Source organism: Anomaloglossus baeobatrachus, chromosome 8, assembly GCF_048569485.1.
Source record: "Anomaloglossus baeobatrachus isolate aAnoBae1 chromosome 8, aAnoBae1.hap1, whole genome shotgun sequence".
Classification (NCBI taxonomy): domain Eukaryota; kingdom Metazoa; phylum Chordata; class Amphibia; order Anura; family Aromobatidae; genus Anomaloglossus; species Anomaloglossus baeobatrachus.
The window spans coordinates 230,862,644-230,889,799 of record NC_134360.1 but is presented as its reverse complement, the minus strand read 5'-3'; the positions used below and the strand labels follow the sequence as shown (position 1 = coordinate 230,889,799).

At 44.4% G+C, this 27,156-nt stretch overlaps 1 protein-coding gene across 1 annotated transcript in view; it reads left to right on the top strand.

The window, feature by feature from the left end:
• Positions 1-11,140: 11,140 nt before the first annotated feature.
• The window catches only part of IL23R (interleukin 23 receptor), a 42,864-nt gene continuing 26,848 nt past the window's right edge, over positions 11,141-27,156 (top strand). The window contains exons 1-4 of the mRNA XM_075321137.1: positions 11,141-11,247; positions 12,607-12,719; positions 14,128-14,412; positions 20,217-20,340. Coding sequence (XP_075177252.1) covers positions 12,650-12,719; positions 14,128-14,412; positions 20,217-20,340 — 479 coding nt within the window. The 5' untranslated portion in view covers positions 11,141-11,247; positions 12,607-12,649. The remainder of the gene's footprint in view (positions 11,248-12,606; positions 12,720-14,127; positions 14,413-20,216; positions 20,341-27,156) is intronic.

The window sequence follows — 27,156 nt, the reverse complement described above, 5'->3', positions numbered from 1 at the left end:
ATTCACAAGGGTTAAAGCCTAAACCAACAATCTGAGTCTCGTTAAGTTTTCTGGTCTCTCCAGATTCCAGATTATTCTGTAATGGACGGAGAATTTCCAAATTATTGGATGCAAAATAAAATGAGATCTAACATAGACATTACTATTCAGCATATGGCTATTGTAGGGGGGCGTCCCCTGCTCAAAAAACCCTTTATGTCAGCGGATAGTCATCGGGTCATTCTACAGTTGTCGGTCACCGGCGCCCGCTCACAATCTGTATCACTGATTGACAGCTCACCTTTGCACGCTTGTCCAGAACCTCCTGTGAATATTTATCCAGGGCATCAAATCTGAGCAAAATCCTCTGAGCCATTTCTCCCTTAAACTAAAGAACAAGAAAATGTGAAATAGATCCGAATGTACAAATGGTGCACAGAGCAATGCAAAATATAATTAGTAACGCAAGTGCTGCACAGCGGAGCTTCAGAGAGGAGTCCTGTAAGGGGCGCAGAGGTAGGAGCCACATCCAGGCACTTGTGCAGGGGGAGAGGGACCTGCGTCACTCCAGGTCATGGTGGGATTGCCAGTAACTGAGTCTAGATGGCAACTTTGGCTACGACAAAAGTCACGCGGCCAGAGACTCTAAGGCCGAAGTCACACTTGCGAGAGACTCGCGCAAGTCTGGCATCACATCACCCGGCACGGCCAGATGCTCTGCTGGCAGGAGCGGGTCGGCTGCATGTATTTCTATGCAGCTGAGATGCTCCTGTCAGGAGAGTGTGCGGCCGTGCCGGGTGATGTGATGCGAGACTTATGCGAGCCTCTTGCAAGTGTGACTCCGGCCTAAGTCGCGGTCAAATTTGCCATAGGCTCCGTTAAGAAATTTCAACCACTTGTTTACCATGAAGTGCAAAGCACATGCCGATTATTTGGTTGCAGAATTTTCCGCACCAAATCTGTATCTCCCGTAAGAAAAAAATGCATGTTTTTGTTGCATTTTTTGCATGTGTTTTTCATGCATTTGGGGTGGAGAAACACTGAAAGAATTGACATGCTGCAGATTATTTTCTGGACCAAATCTGCAAGGGAAAAATAAGCAACGTGTGCACAAAACCTCAGGATTCTCATTGACTTTGCTGGCATAAGGATTTTTTTCCAAGAAAGCAGCCTCCATAAACAGTGCTATAAAAGCTGCGTGACAAGCTCCGACAGCCGTCATATTGCTTCTCACGTATAATAGGTTTTTTTTACAGTGTGACCATAAACTGCGGCTCCAGGAATCAGGAACATTTCTCAGTTTTATACTATGAGATATTGGATTCCAAAAATGATTACAAGAGAGATGCCTAATGATGACGTGCAATCCTACATATGGCCCCATGATAAAATTTACTGCATTGCAATGGACAGTAAGTGATTTAGCACAAAGGATCACATGGGATCAGTAGGGATTATTGTGCAGATTATACCTCAATTATTATCAGAAATACAGTTACTGCAATGATCTGCAATCTGTGGCTCTACAAACTGAGAAAAACTACAAGTCCCAGCATGGTCTGGCAGTTTCCCAGCAGTTGGAGAGCTGGAGGCTGCATGTCATAGCATGAAGGAATTTTAAGAATATTTGCACACATTATACCAGTCTGTCTGGAGCCCTGCAGATGAGTCATGTGCTGGGATGGTCACCATTACCCTGTGTCTGGATCCCTGTGCTTGGCATTCATGCCCAGCGCTGCTCTTGTATCCAGCTCTTGTGCTTTGCAACAAAGTGTCAGCAGATCTGTGCGTCCTTCTGGTTCCTATGGACACAGCACGCACTTCACGGCACTGTCCAGTAGAGGGAGCTCTACAGGAAAAGTTAATAAGTGATGAGTTGAACTCTGCAGATCATGGAGAACTGCAAATACCAGAATTTCTTGTCAAAGCTAACATGTCAGTATTATCAGTACGCTAGTCATCCATATGATTTAGGTTTGCAATGTTTTCCTGGTGTTCAAAACATGATCAATCACACAATTGTGCCAGTTTTCCAGCGTCGTAGCCGCCATGAAGGATCTTTCCTGTAACTCGACCCCTCATTCTGGTCAGAGATATTCAGTTTTTATCAATATATTGACATTTTTTAAAGAGATTCTGTCATTGGGTCCAATTGGGGCTTGGTGGCTCAGTGGTTAGCACTGCAGTCTTGTGGTGGTTCAGTGATTAGCACTTTAGTCTTGTGGTGGCTCAGTGGTTAGCACTGCAGTCTTGCAGCGCTGGGGTCCTGGGTTCAAATCCCACCAAGGATACTAACTGCAAGAAGTTTGTATGTTCTCCCCGTGTTTGTGTGGGTTTCCTCCGTGTTCTCCGGTTTCCTCCCACACTCCAAAGACATAAAGATAGGGACTCTAGATTGTGAGCCCCAATGGGGACAGTATTGCAAGTGTATGTAAAGCGCTGTGGAATTAATAGCGCTATATAAATGAATAATATTATTATTATTATTATTATATTTATTGAGGTTATTTTTTGCTTTTTTTCAAGATTTTGGCTGTATTTCTGCAAAAGTGCATGAAGAAACACTACTTGATTCCAACATGAGTTTTTGCTCATATTTTATTCTCTCTGCTCACTAACTATTCTGCTTTTTTCTTTTTTAAAAAAAAAAAAATCTGCCATACAGATCCAGAAATATGGGCCTTTTTATGTTCTCCCCTCATGGGTGTGGTTCACAGGATCCTCTGGGGCGGGTCTTTAGGCCGCTCTGCATAATTACCTTTTGGGTCACACCCACTTGGCTAGACCATAAATATTAGCATTAAATAAAAAGCTCCATATCTCTGGAACTGTATGGTTGATTTAAAAAAACATAATAAATAAAATAAGAAAGCATAGAATACTCAGGGGGGAAGTACAAATAAGGAGCAATAACCGGCCTCTTATGACCTGGTGACAGGTTCTTTTTAAAGGGCTATTGCCATATGAACAAGTTATTACCTATCCATAAAAGTGCCTCCGATGCATTCATTGGGGCCAATTCATCAATTTTCACCAGAAAAAAAAAAAGTCACAATATTTTTTGCACAAATTGTAGTTGCACAAAAATATAACGACTTTTGTTATTTTTATGACAGATCATCCAACTTCTAAAATTGGACAGTGATTAGCGGGATGTGGAGTGGCTATGCACGACCAGACAAATTCAGTATAACTTCTTACAAAAAAAAGTGGAAAATTGGTGTAACTTCCAACAAAATTGTACTCCAGTCAAAATCAAAGGACATTTACTTTAATGCAAGGCAGCTGAAAGATAATAAGGAGGCAGACGCCTTATAATGAATTTAATGCATTTTATTGTAGTGCACCTTTCAGAAAACACCAGTCTTAATAAATTGACCCAGAGTCTGTGGGTCTGCTGAAAAAGCAAAATCCTGTGCTCCGGTTTCTTTAGGGCTCGTGCGCACACTGCGTCTTGACCAGTGCAGAAAAAAGCGCACCCGCTGGCAGACTTGACACTGCGTTTTGACAAAAAGGATGCATCCAAAACGCATGTATTTTGGATGCATTTTGCATGCATTTTACATGCGTTTTGGATGCATTTTTGTCAGTGCGGTCCCCCGGCAATTCAGCTATGCTACATGCCCGCTGACAGCAGACACAGACAGAGCCGGGCAATGAGAATGAACTCGGATGAACTTCACCCGACTTCATTGTCATCCCGCGGCTCTGTCTGTTTGTCACGTCCTGATTAGCAGTCACCCGTGACGGACTCATCGGTGACCACAAATCCCCTGAGTGACTGAAGTGAGCCGCGCGATCAGCGGTGCCGTCACTCAGGTTACCCGCAGGTAACCTGAGTAACATCATCGCTGATCGTGCGGCTCACTTCAGTTGCTGCATGGAGCTGACAAAGAGCGGTCGTGGTCTGTGGCCACTCACTGTCAGCTTCATGTAGCAGAGCTGAAAGCGTCGTGGGACTTCATGTGGATTACGTCGGACCTGGAGGGGTATTTGGGGATTAATAAAGTGGTGAAAGAGGGGGTTTTTTGTCTTTTATTCCAAATAAAGGATTTTTTGGATGTGTATGTTTATTTTCTTTAACTTACAAGTTAATCATGGAAGGTATCTCGGGGAGACACCTGCCATGATTAAGCTAGGACTTAGTGGCAGCAATGGGCTGCTGCCATTAACTCCTTATTAGCCCGATTGCCACCGCACCAGGGCAATTCGGGATGAGCCGAGTAGAGTCCGCATCTAATGGATGCATCTAATGGATGCAGCAATTCCAGGCGGCTGCTGGCTGATATTGCTAGGCTGGGGGGCTCCCCATAACGTGGAGCTCCCCATCCTGAGAATACCAGCCTTCAGCCGTGTGGCTTTACCCTGACTGGTATCAAAATTGGGGGGGACCTCACGTTGTTTTTCTTTTTATTATTTATTTTACTGGACGATATAGACACGCCCACCGGCGGCTGTGATTGGTTGCAGTGAGACAGATGTCACTCAGCATCATGGGGGACGTGTCAAACTGCAACCAATCATAGCCACCTGTGGGCAGGGGAAGCAGGGAATTTGAGATGGAATAATGAACGGCCGGCATTTTCAAAAGAGGAGAAGCCGCCACAGTGAGAACGCCGTGCAGCGCCGCACCCGTGATCGGGGATCGGTGAGTATGAGACAGGGGGTGGGAGAGACCGAAAGCCTGTGTTTGTTATGTCAAATAAATATGCGGATTGCAACAAAAATGCACTGCAAGCGCACTGCTTAACATTTTGGTAGCATTTTTCAACAACTCATTGATTTCAATGGGTGTAGAACGCTGACAAAACGGTCAAAAGAATTGACATGCTGCATTTGTAAACGCAGAGATTTTATCAAATTTTTGACTTTCAAAACCCTGTGTTCAAAAAGGCAATGTGCGCACAGATTTTGCATGATTCTCATAGACTTTGCTGGGGAAGCAGAATGCTTGCATTTTCACAATGTCACACTGCAGCTTAAAACGCTGCGGAAACGCAAAAAAAAAAAGTGCACGAGCCCTTAGTCCCACAGACTATGGACATAGTGGTGGTGCTCAGGCCACGTCCCATTCAATGGAGCATTTCAGAATCCTTTTCTATAGATCGGTGAGAGTCTCAGATCAGATTAACCCTTTAATAGATCCCAATACTCAAATATTCCAGAAAAAATATGTGCAAGTAAAATAAACATGTGCCATTGTTAATGGGGCTAATCATTCCGCGGATCGGCACAGCCATAGCCCAGCATCAGCCTCTAATTTCTACCGTGGATTGTCTTGAAAATAAATTTTTTTTAATCTTGATGTTTGAACATCTTTTTTGTGTCTCAATGTAAAATACATCTGAACTCTGCAGCAGAGCTCTATGTTACTCGCTGTGCCGGGCATGCCTGCAACTGCAGCCTACTATGTTCATAGCCATGACCAAAACCACGTCAGCTGCACCTCTATGGCTGAAAGCCAGAGGCTGCAGGGAGGAATTCAAATTAATTCAAATTAATTTCCTTCTTGTAGCTGGGCTTTCTGTGTGCTAGCTGGGCAGCTTTAGAATGATATTATTATTATGCTATTTCAGATTCAGCCCATATCTAGTTGATAGTGTTTGGGGACATGACAGGATCATTTAAGGATCCTGATGTGACACCTCTATTGTTCCTTTGTCTTATGCCAACAGAAGGAATGACCTTGATAAATAAATTCTTTGCTCGGTTTTTATTATTTCTTATAGAAGATCTTGTTGAGTTCTGCAGCTCTTCCTTCTCGCCAGCTCTTCCTTCTCGCCAGCTCTTTCTTCTCTCCAGCTCTTCCTTCTCTCCAGCTCATCCTTCTCTCTAGCTCTTCATTCTCTCCAGCTCATCCTTCTCTCCAGCTCTTCAATCTCTCCAGCTCATCCTTCTCTCCGGCTCTTCTTTCTCTCCGGCTCGTCTTTCTCTCCAGCTCTTCCTTCTCTCCAGCTCTTCCTTCTCTCCAGCTCATCCTTCTCCCTAGCTCATCCTTCTCCAAAGCTCATCCTTCTCTACAGATCATCCTTCTCGCGAGCTCATCATTCACTCCAGCTCTTCCTTTTCTCCAGCTCATCTTACTCTGCAGCTCATTCTTCTCTCCAGCTCATCCTTCTCTCCAGCTCTTCCTTCTCTCCAGCTCTTCGTTTTCTCCTGCTCGTCCTTCTGTCTCACTCTTCCTTCTCTCCAGCTCTTTCTTCTCTTTAGCTCATCCTTTTCTCCGGATTGTCCTTCTCTCGGGCTCGTCCTTCTCTCAGGCTCGTCCTTCTCTCCAGCTTGTCCTTCTCTCTGGCTCATCCTTCTCGACAGCTCTTCCTTCTCCCCAGCTATTCCTTCTCTCTGGATCTTCCTTCTCTCTGGCTCATCCTTCTCTCCGGGTTCTTCCTTCTCTCCGGCTCGTCCTTCTCTCTGGCTCGTCCTTCTCTCTGGCTCATCCTTCTCTCTGGCTCATCCTTCTCTCCGGGCTCTTCCTTCTCTCTGGGCTCTTCCTTCTCTCTGGCTCATCCTTCTCTCCGGGCTCTTCCTTCTCTCTGGCTCATCCTTCTCTCCGGCTCGTCCTTCTCTCTGGCTCATCCTTCTCTCTGGCTCATCCTTCTCTCCAGCTCTTCCTTCTCTCTGGTTCTTCCTTCTCTCTGGCTCATCCTTCTCTCCGGGCTCTTCCTTCTCTCCGGGCTCTTCCTTTTCTCCAGCTCTTCATATTCTCCAGCTCTTCCTATTCTCCAGCTCATCCATCTCTCTGGCTCATCCATCTCTCTGGCTCATTCATCTCTCTTGCTCATCCATCTCTCCAGCTCATCCTTCTCTCTGGCTCTTTCTTTTCTCTAGGCTTTTTCTTCTCTCCGGCTCATCCTTCTCTCCGGGCTCTTCCTGTTCTCCAGTTCTTCCCATTCCCCAGCTCATCCATCTCACTGGCTCATCCATCTCTCTGGCTCATCCTTCTCTCCGGGCTCTTTCTTCTCTCCGGCTTGTCCTTCTCTCCGGCTCATCGTTCTTTCCGACTCTTGCTTCTCACCAGCTCTTGCTTCTCACCAGCTCTTCCTTCTCACCAGCCCTTCCTTCTCACCAGCTCTTCCTTCTCTCTGGCTCATCCTTCTCTCTGGGCTCTTCCTTCTCACCAGCTCTTCCTTCTCTCTGGGTCATCCTTCTCTCCGACTCATCCTTCTCTCCGACTCATCCTTCTCTCCGGCTCTTCCTTCTCTCCGGCTCATCCGTCTCTCCAGCTGTTCCTTCTCTCCGGCTCTTCCTTCTCTCCGGCTCATCCTTCTCTCCGACTCATCCTTCTCTCCGACTCATCCTTCTCTCCGACTCATCCTTCTCTCCGGCTCTTCCTTCTCTCCGGCTCATCCGTCTCTCCAGCTGTTCCTTCTCTCCGGCTCTTCCTTCTCTCCGGCTCATCCTTCTCTCCAGCTCATCCTTCTCTCCGGGCTCTTCCTGTTCTTCACCTCTTCCTATTCCCCAGCTCATCCATCTCTCTTGCTCATCCATCTCTCCAGCTCATCCTTCTCTCTGGCTCTTTCTTCTCTTACATGGTCTTTATCTGGTTTAGTATTTCATGTATGATCCACTAAATCAGTCTGATAGATGTGTTGAGTAATGTAAAAAACCTTATTTACAAGAAGTAGTTGTGCAATATTTTTTGCCTTTTTGCAAAGTTTCAGACAACGGCTCAGCTCCTATTGCAGGACAGTTGACAACATTAAGGTCAGGTAGTGTTATCTGGAGCACAACGTCGTCTGTAAAGGTTACATTTTGAGTATTGAGGTTACAGCTGCATTTGCGTGTATGTATGTCCTAGATTCTTGATATAAGACTTAGTAGGCGGCTGACAGAGATGAGCAGATAAAGGGGCCTTGACGACAGAGCTGGCACTTTTCCACTAGATCTCACAGGGTAAGGTACGTCTGATGGATACTGCTGTTTTTTAGGTTGCATATATAATTAGAGATTATATGTATAAATCAGGAATATAATGCATAGACGGTATGAAAGAAGTCTCTCACCTTCTCAGATGCCTAAAAGACTCTTCAGAAACTGTCATTATTCAGGGTCCACCACCCTAAACTTAAATGATGGGACCAAATTCTTATTGCTGGACCCCTTGGGAGTTGTATGATTAATGACTCTTTTTGAAAAATGAAGGGGCTCAGAAATGGCGCAGACGCATTCAATCCATAGGGGCTCAGATCATGGACCAGTAAGAAGTAGAACCTGGACAAGATGTAAAATTGTAAATTACCCCAAATGATAATGATGGGATCTTCACCAGTAGGAAATAAGTGGGGTTTTTTTTTACTGGTGAAATTTATCCGGAGGATCTCTCCCAGCCACAAGGCAGCAGTGACTGTGACTTTATAGTGGTTACTAAGAAAAAGACTGATGGCACATCATACCTTACTAATGTGAACAGGTGCAAACTGAATAACAAAACAGTAACAAAAAGGAGACAGCTGCACTCTGCAGTGCTAAGATATGTGGAACAATGAATATAGAAATATAGAAATGCATTACTGCTATGAAAAACATGTAAAAAGATACTTAGCACACAAAATTGGCCAGTTTTTATGTGAGCCCAACAGCCAACGACAAGGCGACCTCATTTTTATTGGGTCCATATGAAACTAATGCCTCTCTTTGGGTTAAAAATCCACATTTTTTGGGCAGACAGGAACCTGCAAATGTAGAATTTTTTCTCCTAGGTGACCAAACCCATTTTTTCCTCCTTAAATAGGGTCATCGTATTGTGTACGCTTTTCCCTTCGCAGCATCTCCAGAATGATTGAATATTCTCATGCTCAGTGCAACATCTTCTTCTGCATATTCTAATTTAGTTACACCCTTGCTACATATGGGATCATTTGTCTAAAAGTCTGGACCTTGATTTTCTAGATATAATTCCGCTGCCAGCTGTCAGCACCTGGGACTTCTTTATATTAAATGTATTATATAGAATGTATATGACAAGTCTGGGGTGTTGGCTATTTTTACTGCTGCATTTTTCTAAAACTGTTCAAAAACACAAACTTACTGCAAAAATTTCCATATAAAAAGCAACTCATTTGATTCTCTTTTTGGAAGTGTCCGAGTGTAGCCTTATGGTCAATAGATGGCAGCACAATTAAAAAGTGCAATGATTCACATTTATCATTTTTGCATGGATAAATATGACAAAATTAAAAAAAATTGCAAAAACATCGACAGCCTATGGCCAAGAGTGGTGCTACTTTTTGGAATTTAATTTATTTATTTGATTTTATTTATTTTATTTTATTTGATTTATTTGAATTTATTTGATTTATTTGATTGGCCAAGACCAGTGAGTAACATGGTTACCAGCAGGGTAAACTCAAAATTAAAGAAATACTAGTTGTATGACACTTTTTAGGTGAAGTTCCAGCCCAGACAGGAACAAAGGTTGGCCAGATAGTCTCATGATTGCCGATGAACCATCAAAGGGAATCTGTCACCAGGTTTTTGCTCCTCCATCTGAGAGCACCATAATGTAGAGACAGAGACCCTGATTCCAGCGATGTGTCACTTACTGAGCTGTTTGCTGTCATTTTGATAAAATCAATGTTTCCTCTGCTGCAGATCTAGCAGTTATACAGAGCTCATGAATATGCTGGACTACCTGCAGCATGCCAAGTAGTCCTGTAATCATAATCTCCTGCTGATTAAACAGTGATTTTATCAAAACTACACCAAGCAGCTCAGTAAATGAAACACCGCTGGAATCAGGATCTCTGCCCCTACAATATGCTGCTCTCAGATTAGGTGGCAAAAACCTGGTTACTTTAAGATATTAATAATAATAACTGATCTGACTGCATTTTCATTGCATGTTCAGACTGGAGATTTGCAAAGAAAATGTGCATTAAAGTGTCCCATAATTAGGAATCTGGTTTCTGGGAGCAGCGGCCATTCAGAGAATAAGTGTGAAGCCTCATCATGGACGGGGGGGGTTGCACATGCTCAAACTCTTCTCCTTCATTGTCTATGGGACTGCCAGAAATGCCGTCCCATAGACAATGAATGCAGCTGAGATTGAATATCTACACATCAAGAATGGGGGGGTGGAAAGTTACATTTTTGGCATCACTGGGGGTCCTATAGAATTGCAGATTACTTTTTATTTTTGGAATGACTCAATAAAGGAAGGGGGTATACAATGTATTCTCCTTATCACCTTAAAGAAAAAAAACTTTTGATTTGGTGACCGCAGAGGTAAAGTGGGGTTTCCTTTGTTATAGACCTGTTATGCATGCAAGACACAAAAAATATCACCTTCTTAATTTGTGGGGGTGGGGGAAGGGTCCAGCAGCCATCTGTGGTCGCTGTTTCCTGCTCCATCTCCATTATAGGGGTTTTTGTTAGAAGGTAACAGGAAAGTCTGTCGTGCTTAGAATATGTCTAGAAAAGCAGTTTTTTGGGGTCTGAGCTTAGTCAGATACCAAGCCCACCCCAATTTAATGAAGGGCGGTAGATAGTTTGTGAAGGCAGCAGATACCTGGACAAGGTAGGGCAAGAACATTCATAAATCCCAGAGAACAATGGGGTAAGAAGCAAACAATACAAAGCAGAGGGGTAGAAGTGACCTCCCCTCAGTCCCAAAGCCCCTTAGTTACTGGAGGCAGATCTAGAGGGGTCTAGAAACATTTTTTGGGGGGAATCTCATGAACAGGGGAGGATATGCTATATCATTATATGACAAGATAAAGATCTGATTTCCTTTTTCATCAAAGGCTTCAATGAGCAAAGCAACAATGTAACGGTGCTACATTGTATATTGGACTGTGACGCGTCTTATCTGCTCATCACAAACGTTCTGCACTTTTATATCAAACCTGCAAATTTACTGAAATAGATGTCACAGGAAATGGAAGATACAAGTGTAATCTGGTGTAAACGTGGATTCCTGCGGCCGTAATATCGCATATTTTGTGTTGATTTTTTCTGGACGTATTTATGAGCCGTGTCCAGTTTATATTTTATTTGATAGTAAAATTCTCAGTATCCGCAGTCACTACTCGGCGATGATTGCTGCATACTATATCATTACATTTATTGTATATACAGTAAATAAATACATTAAATGTGGAATAAATCATGTAAATTCTCTGCATTATACCCTTGCTGTCTGCTTCTGTTACAGTGCAGACCTGTATTACCAGTTGTGCAGACTTCAGAAATCTCTCGGTATCACTATCTGGCAATGTCTGCAAAGACTCCGCTATTGTCCCTGCAGCAACCATTATATAGCAATAGGAAGTAAGTGAAATATTGAATTGCATTATTCAGAGCGGATTTGTGAAAAATGTGTGTGGACTGCTTCCAATAACAACCAAAAGATTTGTGAGTGCAGCTCTGTAAGGCTGTAGCTCAGGATCAGTACAAGATAAGTAATGTACCTACACAGCAAGTCCTCCAACAAAATAGTGAGTGCAGCTCCAAAGTATTATATTTCATGTATTATATTATATTTCATGTATTATATTCAGGAGCTGCACTCACTATTCTGCTGTTGCAGTCACTGTGTACATACATTACATTACTGATCCTGAGTTACATCCTGTATTAAACTCCAGAGCTGCACTCACTCTTCTGCTGGTGCAGTCACTGTGTACAAACATTACATTACTGATCCTGAGTTACCTCCTGCATTATACTCCAGAGCTGCACTCACTATTCTGCTGGTGGAGTCATTGTATATACAGTATATTTCATTTCTACTTATCCCGAGTTACAAGATGCAATGTATGTACACAATGACTTCACTAACAGAATAGTGAGTGCAGCTCTGGTATAATACCGGATGTATCTCAGGATCAGTACAGGATAAGTAATGTAATGTATGTACACAGTGACTCCACCAGCAGAATAGTGAGTGCAGCTCTGGAAGAAGATGTAACTCAGGATTAGTACGGGATAAGTAATGTAATGTATGTGCACAGTGACTCCACCAGCAGAATAGTGAGTGTAGCTCTGGAGTATAATACTGGATGTAACTCCAGATCAGTACAGGATCAGTAATGTAATGTATGTACACAGTGATTCCACCAGCAGAATAGTGAGTGCAGCTCTGGAAGAAGATGTAACTCAGGATTAGTACGGGATAAGTAATGTGTGTACACAGTGACTCCACCAGCAGAATAGTGAGTGTAGCTCTGGAGTATAATACTGGATGTAACTCCAGATCAGTACAGGATCAGTAATGTAATGTATGTACACAGTGATTCCACCAGCAGAATAGTGAGTACAGCTCTGGAAGAAGATGTAACTCAGGATTAGTACGGGATAAGTAATGTTATGTGTGTACACAGTGACTGCACCAGCAGAATAGTGAGTGCAGCTCTAGAGTATAATACGGGGTTTAGCTCAAGATCAGTATGGGATAAAAATCTGACTTATTTGTAAAGTAACGGAATTTATGTTTATTACATCTACTGTAAATGTAAACTGTAAAATGATTTTCAACAGATGATATAGTGTGAGATTCTGTGCTGCAGTTGATAATACCCTTATGGTGCATTTCACGGTTTCCTTGATAATGGTGGTATGAGGAGAACTTACAAGGAAGGTGATATTTAGAATTGGAATATTGTTACAACCTCCTTTTTGCTGTTGCAGATGTCGTCGCTGCTCTTCATGATGTGATATGTGACATCCAGATATGGACACCAGGCGCCCTCAATGGAAAGTCATTTGGATTTTCCAGTTATTCATCATACAAGTGTCAGAAGGTGATTATCATCGTGTGTGGAATAATTCACATTTACATCTTACATTTACATTCAATCAATCTGCACATTTTTAAGCTGAATCATTGTAGTCCAACATTCTGTGTTGATTCAGTTCTCAATCAGCTTTATTGGGGTCAGAGCTTTTCTATAGTGGAAAGAAGAGTAAAAATCTGCAAAAATTAGAGAAAATGCAGTAAAATTACCAATACATTCCTTTTTTTTTAACTTACATCCCAATTAGCCATAAGTTGTAATGTGCATTAAAAAATACTTACCCATCACTATATACTACACCCTACAGGAAACATCCTCTATATACTACACCACACAGGAGACATCCTCTATATACTACACCCTACAGGAAACATCCTCTATATACTACACCACACAGGAGACATCTTCTATATACTACACCCTACAGGAAACATCCTCTATATACTACACCACACAGGAGACATCCTCTATATACTACACCCTACAGCAAACATCCTCTATATACTGCACCATACAGGACACATCCTCTATATACTACACCCTACAGGAAACATCCTCTATATACTGCACCACACAGGACACATCCTCTATATACTACACCCTACAGGAAACATCCTCTATATATTACACCACACAGGAGACATCCTCTATATACTACACCCTACAGGAAACATCCTCTATATACTGCACCATACAGGACACATCCTCTATATACTACACCATACAGGACACATCTTCTATATACTGCACCATACAGGACACATCCTCTATACACTACACCCTACAGGAAACATCCTCTATATACTACACCCTACAGGAAACATCCTCTATATACTGCACCACACAGGACACATCCTCTATATACTGCACCACACAGGACACATCCTCTATATACTACACCACACAGGACACATCCTCTATATACTACACCACACAGGACACATCCTCTATATACTACACCACACAGGACACATCCTCTAAATACTACACCACACAGGACAAATTATCTATATACTACACCACACAGGACACATCCTCTATATACTACACCCCACAGGACACATCCTCTAAATACTGCAGCACACAGGACACATCCTCTAAATACTGCACCACACAGGACACAGCCTCTATATACGACACCACACAGGCCACATCCTCTATATACTACACCACACAGGACACATCCTCTATATACTACACTACACAGGATACATCTCTATATATTACACCACACAGGACACATCCTCTATATATTACACCACACATGACACATCCTCTATATACTACACCATACAGGACACAGCTCTATATACTACACCACACAGGACACATCCTCTGAATTTGACAGATCCTTTTAATTGATAGATCATTGTGGAAATATATAACTTACTCTTGTTCTCATTTCTTTTTGCAGGTTTTGCATCATTTAATGGAGAATTGATAGTTAGACCTGCCTCATTGGTATCAGTAGGAACTAACCTTACAATAATCTGCATCAATTTGCTAAAAACTTGCAGTGGGGAATGGGATAGTACATTTATATTTGAAGTAAATGAGGTTAAGAGAACCCCAGACTGGCAGAACAGCACCGCGTCCATGATTCAGTTTGTTCACATCAAAGAAGGTTACTCTGTGGTTTGTTACATTGTATGCCGCAGACTCCGGAATGTCATCGATATGGTGCAATTAAAGGTGGGATGTAAGTGATCTGTTTTTTATTATTATTATTATTATTATTATTACTATTTATTATTATAGCGCTATCAATTCCATGGGGCTTTATATGTGAAGGGGGTATACATAATAGGGACAAGTACAATAATCATAAACAATACAAGGCACAGACTGGTACAGAAGGATAGAGGTCCCTGCCCACGAGGGCTCACAGTCTATAGGAGGACAGAGGTCCCTGCCCGCGAGGGGTCACAGTCTATAGGAGGATAGAGGTCCCTGCCCGCGCGAGGGCTCACAGTCTATAGGAGGATAGAGGTCCCTGCCCGCGAGGGCTCACAGTCTATAGGAGGATAGAGGTCCCTGCCCGTGAGGGCTCACAGTCTACAAGGGATAGGTGAGGATACAGTAGGTGAGGGTAGAGCTGATTGTGCGGTGCTGTATCAGACTGAGGGTTCCGGCAGGCTGTAGGCTTGTTGGAAGAGATGGGTTTTCAGGTTCCTTTTGAAGCTTTTTCAAGGTAGGCGAGAGTCTGGTTGTTGTGGCAGAGCATTCCAGAGTATGGGGGAGGCACGGGAGAAATCTTGGATGCGATGGTGGGCAGAGGAGATGAGAGGGGAGTAGAGAAGGAGATCTTGTGAGGATCGAAGGTTACGTGCAGGTAAGTATCGGGAGACTAGGTCACAGATGTAGGGAGGAGACAGGTTGTGGATGGCTTTGTAGGTCATGGTTAGGGTTTTGAACTGGAGTCGTTGGGCAATGGGAAGCCAGTGAAGGGATTGGCAGAGAGGAGAGGTCGGGGAGTAGCGGGGGGACAGGTAGATTAGCTGGGCAGCGTAGTTTAGAATAGATTGTAGGGGTGCGAGACCTTTAGAAGGGAGGCCACAGAGCAGGAGGTTGCAATAGTCCAGGCGGGAGATAATAAGGGCTTGTACTAGGGTTTTTGCAGCTTCTTGGGAAAGGAAAGTTCGGATCTGTGAAACATTTTTGAGTTGGAGGCGGCAGAAGGTGAAGAGGGCTTGGATGTGTGGCTTGAAAGAGAGATCCGAGTCTAGGAATACTCCCAGGCAGCGAGCACGTGGGACCGGGGAGAGTGGGCAGCCATTGACATTGATGGATATGTCAGGTGGGGGGGGTTGAGTGAGGAGGAGGAAAGACAATGAATTCTGTTTTGTCCATTTTCAATTTTAAGAATCGAGCAGAGAAAAAGGATGAAATAGCAGACAAGACATTGTGGGATTTTGGTTAGTAGGGAGGTGTTGTCAGGTCCAGAGAGGTAGATCTGCATATCTTCAGCGTAGAGATGATACTGAAAGCCGTGGGACTCTATGAGCTGTCCCGGGCCGAAGGTTTAAATGGAGAACAGCAGGGGTCCAAGAACTGAACCTTGGGGGACACCGACAGATAGGGGGCGAGATGACAAAAGTGGTGTGAAAGTGGAAGACGCTGAAAGTTCAGTCGGTTAAGTATGAGGAGATCCAAGATAGGGCCAAGTCTGTGATGCCCAGAGACAAGAGAATTTGTAGTAGAAGGGAATGGTCTACTGTGTCAAAGGCAGCGGACAGGTCCAGGAGGAGGAGGACAGAGTAGTGTCGCTTGGATTTTGCGGTTAGTAGGTCGTTAGTGACTTTGGTTAGGGCAGTTTCAGTGGAATGATGGGGTCTGAAGCCAGATTGTAGCCAATCAAAGAGGGAGCAGGAGGAGAGGTATGAGGACAGTTCAAGATGGACATGCTGTTCCAGTAGTTTTGAGTCATAGGGGAGAAGGGATATGGGGCGATAGTTTGACACAGAGGAAGGATCAAGGGAGGGCTTTTTGAGGATGGGTGTGATAGAGGCATGTTTAAAGCATGAAGGGAATACACCAGTTGTTAGTGATAGGTTGAAGAGATGGGTTAGGGCTGGGATGAAGACTGTGGTTAGATTGGGGATGAGGTGGGACGGGAGTGGATCAAGCAAGCAGGTTGTGACAAGTGATCTTGAGAGTAGAGTGGAAAGATGATCTTCCGTCATGGTGGAGAAGCTGGATTTGGAGGAATTATTTTATTTAATAATTGTCATTATCAGGTCTCATTAGATATCACACGTTGTGCATGTTATATCTTTTGCAACATTGTCAGTGTCATCATATGTAAACTTGAACGTGCCTTTTGTTACTCCGGAATGTCATTGATATGGTGCAATTACAGGTGGGATGTAAGGGGTACTTTTCACAAAGCGAGATCGCTGCTGACTCACGGTTTTTGTGACACGCCAGTGACTTCATCAGCGATCTCGCTGTGTGTGACACTAAGCAGCGACCTGGCCCCTGCTGTATAATCGCTGATCGTTACACAGTGCTGGTTCATTTTTTGCTCGTTGCTCTCCCCGTGTGAAGCACACATCGCTGTGTTTGACAGGGAGAGAGCAACGATCTGAATGTGCAGGGAGCAGGGAGCCGGCGTCTGGGAGCTGCGGACGTTGGTAACCAAGGTACACATCGGGAAACCAAGCGAAGCGCTTTGCTTGGTTACCCGATATTTACCTTGGTAACTAGCGTACGTCGCTCTCAGGCTGCCAGTGCTGGCTCCCTGCTCCCTGCATACGTAGCCAGAGTAGACATCGGGTAACTAAGCGAAGCGCCTCGCTTAGTAACTCGATGTGTACCCTGGCTGGAGCTGGAGCATTGCTTAAGTGTGACGGTACCCTAAGTGATCTGTTTATTAATTGTCATTATCAGGTCTCATTAGATATCACACGCTGTGCATGTTATATCTTTTGCAACATTGTCAGTGTCATCATATGTAAACTTGAACGTGCCTTTTTAAGCGGGCTTTACACGCTGCGACACCACTAGCATCGGCTAGCTATGTCGAGAGCGAAAGCACCCGCCCCCGTCGTACGTGCGACATTTGGTGATAGCTGCCGTAGCGAACATTATCGCTACGGCAGCGTCACAGGCCCATACCTGGTCAGCGACGCCGCTGTGACCACCGAACAATTCCTCCCTCAAGGGGGAGGTGTGTTCAGCGTCACAGCGACGTCACCGCGACGTCACTAAGCGGCCGCCCAATAGAAGCGGAGGGGCGGAGATGAGCAGGACGTAAGATCCCGCCCACCTCCTTTCTTCCTCATTGCAGGTGGAGGCAGGTAAGGAGATGTTCGTTGCTCCTGCGGTGTCACACACAGCGATGTGTGGTGCCGCAGGACCGACGAACAACATCGTACCGGCAGCAGCAATGATATTAAGGAAATGAGTGACGTGTCAACGAGCAACGATTTTTGTGCTCGTTGATCGTCGCTCATTTGTGTTACACGCTGCGATGTCGGTAACGGCACCGGATGTGCGTCACTAATGACGTGACCCCGACGATATATCGTTACCGATATCGCAGCGTGTAAAGCACCCTTTACTTCTCACATAACTAGATCGCTAGCGAGATCGCTGCTGAGTCACAGGTTTTGTGACGTAATAGGGGTCTTACCAGCAATCTCGCTGTGTGTGACACTGAGCAGCGACCTGGCCCCTGCTGTGAAATCGCTGATCGTTACACACTGTAATGGTTTATTTTCTTCAAAGCCGATGTCCTGCTGGGCAGGACGCATCGCTGTGTTTGATACCTACCAACAGCCTCCTATACAGGTCGCTGATCGTTACTGCGTTGTTGGTAAGGTCTGACTGTGTGATATCTCAGCAGCGACCTCTCTGCGACTTACCAGTGATCCTTATCAGGTTGCATCGTTTTCGGGATTGCTGGTAACCGTTAGGGGTACTTTGCACACTACGACATCGCTAGCCGATTGTAGTGATGTCGAGCGCGATAGTTCCCGCCCCCGTCGCACATGCGATATCTTGGTGATAGCTGCCGTAGCGAACATTATCGCTACGGCAGCTTCACACGCACTCACCTGCCCTGCGACGTCGCTCTGGCCGGCAACCCGCCTCCTTCCTAAGGGGGCGGGTCGTGCGGCGTCACAGCGACGTCACACGGCAGGTGGCCAATAGAAGCGGAGGGGCGGAGATGAGCGGGATGTAAACATCCCGCCCACCTCCTTCCTTCCTCATTGCAGGCCGGACGCAGGTAGGAGATGTTCCTCGCTCCTGCGACTTCATACACAGCGATGTGCGCTGCCGCAGGAACGAGGAACAACATCGTACCTGTCGCTGCAGCGAAATTATGAAAATGACCGACACTACACAGATCACCGATTTACGACGCTTTTGTAATCGTTAGACGGTGCATCTAGGCTTTACACGTTGCGACGTCGTTACTGGCGCCGGATGTGCGTCATTTTCAATTTGACCCGCAACGTGCAAAGTACCCCTTAAATGTGATTGGGGGGGGGCCTTTAGTTTCCCTGTGATCCCTTTAATTTTCAGATGACTGAGGGAGAAGAGTTTGCAAAGAAGAGTTTGCAAAGTTATTATTGACAGAACAGTGGGAGAGGATCCTGCTGTAGTTGATTGTCTTATACTCAGGTCAATGGAAAGGAGGAGGAAGGATAGACTCATAGGAAGGGAGAAGGAGAGAAATTACTGCCAATTTCTCATTACATTATCTTTATAAATAGGATCAATTTTTGTAACAGGTTTTGCCATTTCTAGAAACCATCCTCAGGTTTTTTTCTAGCTTATTTTTACTTTACATCCACTAGTTTTTATTTATTTTAGATAATAGTAAAAGTAGAAAAATGGATAGCAAAAAAAACCCTACAAAAATGTATAGAGCCTCAATGATTCATGCTATAGTAAAAAAAAATGCAAGAAAAGATTATGTAGAGTCCTCTTTAAGAAGATACTCCTCGTGGGAGAGTTTTACCAGATCCACAATTTTCAAACTCCCTATTGTGATGTCCATCACTAGGTGGCACTAGACACTACGTGTGTGCAGTGAATGGAGAGGCAGTCGGACAAGCCGAGGTCAGAAACCAGGAGGTAATGACAGGACAGTGGGAACAGACAGAGATGAAGTCAAGATACAAGCCGACCGACAGGATTCCAGGAGAGTACGTACAGGGCACAGGGAGCAGGCGAGGATGTGGTCAGGAGGAGGTCCTAGGTCAGAAACCAGGAGGTAACGACAGGACAGTGGGAGAAGACAGAGATGAGGTCAAGATATAAGCCAAGGGTCAGGATTCCTGGGGAGTACAAACAGAATACAGAGAGCAGGTGGGGACGTGGTCAGGATAAGGTCCGAGTTCAGAAGCCAGGAGGTAATGACAAAGACAGGGGTGCAGACAGAGAAGAGTCAACAACAGTCCAGAGTCGAGTGCCAAGATCAGATTACCAAACACTACGAGAGCCAAGAGCACTACTGTATAACCAGGAAGTATGACTGGTAACGTTCTGGGAGAGCATGCTCCCAATGAAGCAGAGCAATCACCAGGAACGAGCAGCATCTGCGTAGGCACCTCCCAGGACCAGCATAGAACCCAGAGCAGAGAGGCAACCCGTCCATAGGTATTCAAGTCAAACAGCAGAGCATCCAAACCTGCAAAAGGCTCTGCGTGATGGAACAGCAAGTACCGGCTCTGCAGAACAGCATGGCAAAATATAACAAGACATGATACTCCACACATCAGAACCGTGACACCTTTGTTTCCCTCTTATTGGTGGATCCACAGATTTCTTTTACTCTGGAAATCTGTATGGGGAATCGTTGCGTTTGTGTATTCGTTACACCAGTGTCTAAACAAGACATGAAAACTATTGCCCAAAATCTGAGGATATAGGAAAACTACAGAACCTAAAAGCTTGAAAAGGCACATAGGGGAGGACTTAAGGTGTAGCGGACCCCACTTTTTTCTGCATTATTTTTTAATTTGTCTATTAAATTTTCTTTCACCAACCCAGATCCTCCGGACCGACCTGTAAACATTCAATGTCGCGTGGAAGAGTTTTCTACGGAGATGATATGTGAATGGGACACCGGCCGGATCACCGGATTATCCACTCGCTATGAAGTGCATTTAAAGAAGTAAGTTTTCTGAAATAGATCTTTCCTCGTGTTGCTTATCCAGATGGATTTTCTTGATTCCACCTTCTTTAGAAATTAAGTTTTTCTTCTCCTTTTTGTCACTCAGGGGTGGCGCATGTAAAATAATAGACGCAAATGGCACCAAACACCACATTTATTATAGTTTGGTCTATTGAGTTTAAATTATGACTCATTTTTTTTAGCAAATATTTATTGGAAAAATAATTTTATGGTAAAAAACTCCAAAAGATGCTCCAATACATAAGTGAATAAAGTCATATATGTGGCGGGGTCTCACAGGATTCAGTTGTAGATGTCGCACCCAAGCCCAGGATCTCTCCCACAATCTAACCTGCAGCACTGTATATGTCTACTTTATTTATATGTAGAGACAAGGAAGCAGTACTATCTGTGCCAATGCTATTTAGATGGAAAGATTGAAAGGCAGTACTTTCTGTGTCTATATAGAAGCATTACTATCTATGTGTCGGGGCCGTCTCTGTGTATTTTAAGACTAGTGACAGGATCAGGACTAGAGTCCCTCATTGTCATCTGAGACTCTATATATTAAACGTGTTTTCTTTCTTTGGGTGCGGCAAGGGTTAATGTCAGCTTCTGACTCCTGGTCAGTTGTTTCTGGTTTGGGACCACTCCCAGCCCCTTTTTATACCCTCTGCTTCCAGCACAGGGTGCTGGTTATTCTCATTCATTTGGATTCTGGGCCTGGAGGTGGAAGGAGCTGCTGAAGTCCTTGCTGTTGATAGCGGTGTAGGCAGCAGTACTGGTGCCTGACTGCAGCCTAGTTGTTGGAGTTAGTGTGTTGTTTTAACCCCGGCCAGCTTACCTTCCCTTGGTGTGTTTTAGTGCAGGGGTGGGACTAATGATCCTTACCTTCCCATTCCCTAGCCAGGGCATACTGCAGGATCCCTCAGGGCTTCAGGTCCCGGCTCAGCAACAGATGAGGAACCTGTATAGGGACTGGCTAGGAGCACAGGGTACAGCAGCAAGTAAGTGGAAGAGGTGTCAATCTTCCCTCTTACTAGCATCAGGGCCTACCATTGTTAATGTGTCCCCAGAGTACCCCTTGTTTATCTTGGTAAAACCCCTGTCTGCTGTGTGTTGTACCTCACATAATAATAATAATAATTTTATTCATTTATATAGCGCTATTAATTCCACAGCGCTTTACATAGATTGGCAACACTGTCCCCATTGGGGCTCACAATCTACCTTCCCTAAGTCTGTGTCGTGACACGATACCTATATCATTTTCATAAAAAAAGGCAGAGAGGCAGTCCTGCTGTGCCTATATAATTTTCATCGAAAGTCTATTTAATTTACTTGGAGAGACAAGGAGGTAGTATTATCTGTGTCTATATTATTTACAGGTAAAAACAGGGAGGCAGTAGTCTCTTGTGCCAATTTGATGTACATAGAGAGATAGGACACAATACTATCTTTGCCTATATCATTTACATAGAAGAACAGGACAACAGTGTCAATATCATTTACTTGGAGAAACAAGGAGGCAGTACTATCTGTATATAATTCATTTACATGGAAAAAGAGGGAGTCAGCACTATCTATGCTGATATTTACATGAAAGAGTTGTACTATCTGTGGCTGAGTATTTTGTCTATCCTCTTTCATTATTTAATTATGAATCGCTATATAAATAATAACAGACATCCCCCCCTTAATTTGCTACCAGATCCCTCAACAGATTTCAGCCAATCACAGAGGGTCCACATTGCACATCATCATCACTGAGAAATGAAATCCTCAAAAAATATTTGCAATGTTTTAGTCGTTAGTTCTTAATTTGTTGCCTTCACCTCGTTTGCACATAAAGTCAATAGAGCAGGAAAGTACAGACGATGTTAGCACCGATGTTACACGTTGGTTCAGCGCAGAAGGTGATCAGCCCGATGACTGTCACAATTGCCGTCATATCATAGTGATTAGCGCTGCAGATTCTTATATTATCTGATACATTGATCTCGCTCCTCCTAGTTTTATTTTTCATCTTCATAAAAGTGATTAGATCTCTAGAAAAGCAAAAAGGAAACGATCAGCAATTAGAGCAAAAAGTTATCGTCCTCCATCAGAATGAAGAACGGAATTTACGGAAAATCAAGTGATATATTTCCTCATTGCGATAAGTTGATAGAGAACTCATGTGACCATAGAATGTTCTTGGAAGAAAATTATAAGAAAATATCGTACTTTTATTATTAGCCGCATCCTATAACTTCATGTACACGGCAAAGTGCGAAACATACGACTTTAGTTGCTACATATACATGGGAACTTATGACACTTCATCGTTGACTGATCTGAAATCTGAAGTCATCAGGTCATTCTGGCAAATCAGAAGATACTTATTAGATCAATATAAGATAGATGATAGATAGCGAGATAGGTATTAGATAGATACATAATACTTGTCAGATATAGTTGTGGCCAAAAGTTTTGAAACTGACCAGAAATTTTAGTTTTCACAAAATTTGCTGGTTGAAAGTTGGATTCACTGAATTACCCAAAAATTAGAAAGTAATTGCCATATAAAGATATATTTAATAAATAATAACCCATTCAAAGACAGTTGTTTAATTGCCGTGAAGAAGGTTTCATAGTACCCAAGAGAGTCCAGCAAGTGCCAGGACTGTCTCTTAAGGAGGATTAATCTTCAGTATCAGCTCAACACCAGTGCAGAGCTTGCTCTGGAATGGCAGCAGGCGGACCCAGTGCAGAGCTTGCTCTGGAATGGCAGCAGGCGGCTCCAGTGCAGACCTTGCTCTGGAATGACAGCAGGCAGCCCCAGTGCAGAGCTTGCTCCGGAATGGTAGCAGGCGGCACCAGTGCAGAGCTTGCTCCGGAATGGCAGCAGGTGGCACCAGTTCAGAGATTGCTCTGGAATGGCAGCAGGCGGCCCCAGTGCAGAGCTTGCTCTGGAATGGCAGCAGGCAGCCCCAGTGCAGAGCTTGCTCTGGAATGGCAGCAGGCGGCACCAGTGCAGAGCTTGCTCCGGAATGGCAGCAGGTGGCACCAGTGCAGAGCTTGCTCTGAAATGGCAGCAGGCAGCACCAGTGCAGAGCTTGCTCTGGAATGGCAGCACCAGCACAGAGCTTGATCTGGAATAGCAGCAGGCGGCACCAGTGCAGAGCTTGCTCTGAAATTGCAGCAGACGGCACCAGCAGAGAGCTTGCTCTGGAATGGCAGCAGGCAGTGTCAGTGCATCTGCACGCACAGTGAGGTGAAGGCTTTTGGAGACCAAGCTGGTGTCAAGAAGGACAGCAAAAAAGCCACTTCTGTCCAAGAATAACACTAAGGACAGACTGACATTCTGTAAGAAGTGCAGGGATTGGACTGCAAAGGACTATGGTAAACGTATCTGGGAGAAGTATTGGAGAAGAAAAGTTGAGCGTTGCCATGAGTCCTGTGTCTTGTCAACAGTAATGCATCCTGAGACCACTCATTTGTGAGGGCTTCTCATCTATGTAGGGGGCTCACTCAATTTTGCCTAACAACACTACCATGAATAATGAATGGGATCTAAACCTCCTCCAAGAGCAAATTCTCTGATCCTCCAGGACAATGTGACGATGATGCGTTTTCTAGTATAACGGAGGCCATGTCACAGGGCATAAATGAGAACTAATTGGTTTGGTGAACCAAACATTGAAATTTTGGGTCTATGGCCTGGAAACGCAATCTGATTGAGAAAATCAGGGTCAGTTTACAGAAACGAACAAGCAAAACCCCAGAATTGTGATAATCTCCGAGAACTGATGAGACAAGAATTGGTCATAAGTCAGGACCTGCCCAGGAGCCGATATCCAGCCGCTGGAACGAGGGGCAGAAGTCCGGAGAAATCAGCGTCAGCGCTGGGAATATTCAGTGTTACAGAAACTTCATGTATTTGTCAATAAAAGTGTAAAAACTGATACAATGTTTCTAATTGTACTTCAGTAACCAAAGAAACCAACTTCACTGAAGCTACAAACTGCTAAAAACAAAATTTGTGTCAGTCTGAAAACTTCTGGCCACGACTGTAGATAGATGCATACCATGCATACTTATTAGATTGACTGATATTTTATTTTTTATATCCGTATTCTAGAATTTCATGACACAAGTCTTCACATGATCCCACACACGGTATATGTCGTGTATATCAGTATGACACCCAACTGTGGTAGAGGTGTAACAGGCGTCTACGGTTAGGATCTCTCTTTACGCCACTTCCATCTTTTAGCATCAGCCACTTGTGGTCACACATGCAGCTGCCACAAACCATAATCCACACCATATTTTAATATTTGCATCTCTGGTTCTATATAAAAGCAAATTAACAACTCTGGAGGAATTATTATTTTAAATTATTCTTATTATTATTATTACTATTATTATTAATAATAATAATAAGCTATAAGAATGCGGGCTCCTGCTCCATCTATAGACCAAACACAATAATAAAGAAGTGTGTTTGGAGCGCCCCCTAGTGTTGGATGCAGGCAGAATTTTATCTTTTATCTTTGCGTACAGTAAAGAGATAAATCAGTAAAGTGAATCCATTGAGTCTTGTGAGACCTTCCCATCTTTTTCATTGCAGCTTTGGCATTGTCAGGTTGCCTCATAATAATAAAGATGGGGATGTCGTTGTTTTCTGACCCACTATGTGATTGGTTTGGGGCTAAATTAGATTATTCAATCTTCACCTTTTATGCAAATTATATTTTATACAATATTATCATAAGATTTATTAGATCTCTTACTTTCTTTTGTAAACATAGAGATTAATGAGTCAAAGGTTTTTAACTTGCGCTGACGAGCAAAAGGGTAACAATGTTATGTACTTTTGACTTCCAGGCTCCATATCTGATCTCATTGCTAATCTCCTTTGGCTTTTAGCTCTGCCTGAATCCTTCTGAGCTCTCGATCAGATTCAAGCATGTCTCCACCGAAATCTACTCCCAGATCTCTTCTCCACGTTCCCAGTGTTGGTGTATACTGGTCAGGTCTCTTCTCCACGTTCCCAGTGTTGGTGTATACTGGTCAGGTCTCTTCTCCACGTTCCCAGTGTCGGTGTATACTGGTCAGGTCTCTTCTCCACGTTCCCAGTGTTGGTGTATACTGGTCAGGTCTCTTCTCCACGTTCCCAGTGTCGGTGTATACTGGTCAGGTCTCTTCTCCATGTTCCCAGTGTTGGTGTATACTGGTCAGGTCTCTTCTCCAGGTTCCCAGTGTGGGTGTATACTGGTCAGGTCTCTTCTCCATGTTCCCAGTGTTGGTGTATACTGGTCAGGTCTCTTCTCCAGGTTCCCAGTGTGGGTGTATACTGGTCAGGTCTCTTCTCCATGTTCCCAGTGTTGGTGTATACTGGTCAGGTCTCTTCTCCACGTTCCCAGTGTCAGTGTAGAGTGGTCAGGTCTCTTCTCCACGTTCCCAGTGTTGGTGTATACTGGTCAGATCTCTTCTCCACATTCCCAGTGTTGGTGTATACTGGTCAGGTCACTTCTTCACGTTCCCAGTGTGGGTGTATACTGGTCAGATCTCTTCTCCACATTCCCAGTGTTGGTGTATACTGGTCAGGTCTCTTCTCCACGTTCCCAGTGTGGGTGTATACTGGTCAGATCTCTTCTCCACATTCCCAGTGTTGGTGTATACTGGTCAGGTCACTTCTTCACGTTCCCAGTGTTGGTGTATACTGGTCAGGTCTCTTCTCCACGTTCCCAGTGTTGGTGTATACTGGTCAGGTCTCTTCTCCACGTTCCCAGTGTTGGTGTATACTGGTCAGGTCTCTTCTCCACGTTCCCAGTGTTGGTGTATACTGGTCAGGTCTCTTCTCCATGTTCCCAGTGTTGGTGTATACTGGTCAGGTCTCTTCTCCACGTTCCCAGTGTCAGTGTAGAGTGGTCAGGCCTCTTCTCCACGTTCCCAGTGTTGGTGTATACTGGTCAGATCTCTTCTCCACATTCCCAGTGTTGGTGTATACTGGTCAGGTCTCTTCTCCACGTTCCCAGTGTGGGTGTATACTGGTCAGATCTCTTCTCCACATTCCCAGTGTTGGTGTATACTGGTCAGGTCACTTCTTCACGTTCCCAGTGTTGGTGTATACTGGTCAGGTCTCTTCTCCACGTTCCCAGTGTTGGTGTATACTGGTCAGGTCTCTTCTCCACGTTCCCAGTGTTGGTGTATACTGGTCAGGTCTCTTCTCCACGTTCCCAGTGTTGGTGTATACTGGTCAGGTCTCTTCTCCACGTTCCCAGTGTTGGTGTATACTGGTCAGGTCTCTTCTACACGTTCCCAGTGTTGGTGTATACTGGTCAGGTCTCTTCTTCACGTTCCCAGTGTTGGTGTATACTGGTCAGGTCTCTTCTCCACGTTCCCAGTGTTGGTGTATACTGGTCAGGTCTCTTCTCCACGTTCCCAGTGTTGGTGTATACTGGTCAGGTCTCTTCTCCACGTTCCCAGTGTCGGTGTATACTGGTCAGGTCTCTTCTCCACGTTCCCAGTGTTGGTGTATACTGGTCAGGTCTCTTCTCCACGTTCCCAGTGTCGGTGTATACTGGTCAGGTCTCTTCTCCATGTTCCCAGTGTTGGTGTATACTGGTCAGGTCTCTTCTCCAGGTTCCCAGTGTGGGTGTATACTGGTCAGGTCTCTTCTCCATGTTCCCAGTGTTGGTGTATACTGGTCAGGTCTCTTCTCCAGGTTCCCAGTGTGGGTGTATACTGGTCAGGTCTCTTCTCCATGTTCCCAGTGTTGGTGTATACTGGTCAGGTCTCTTCTCCACGTTCCCAGTGTCAGTGTAG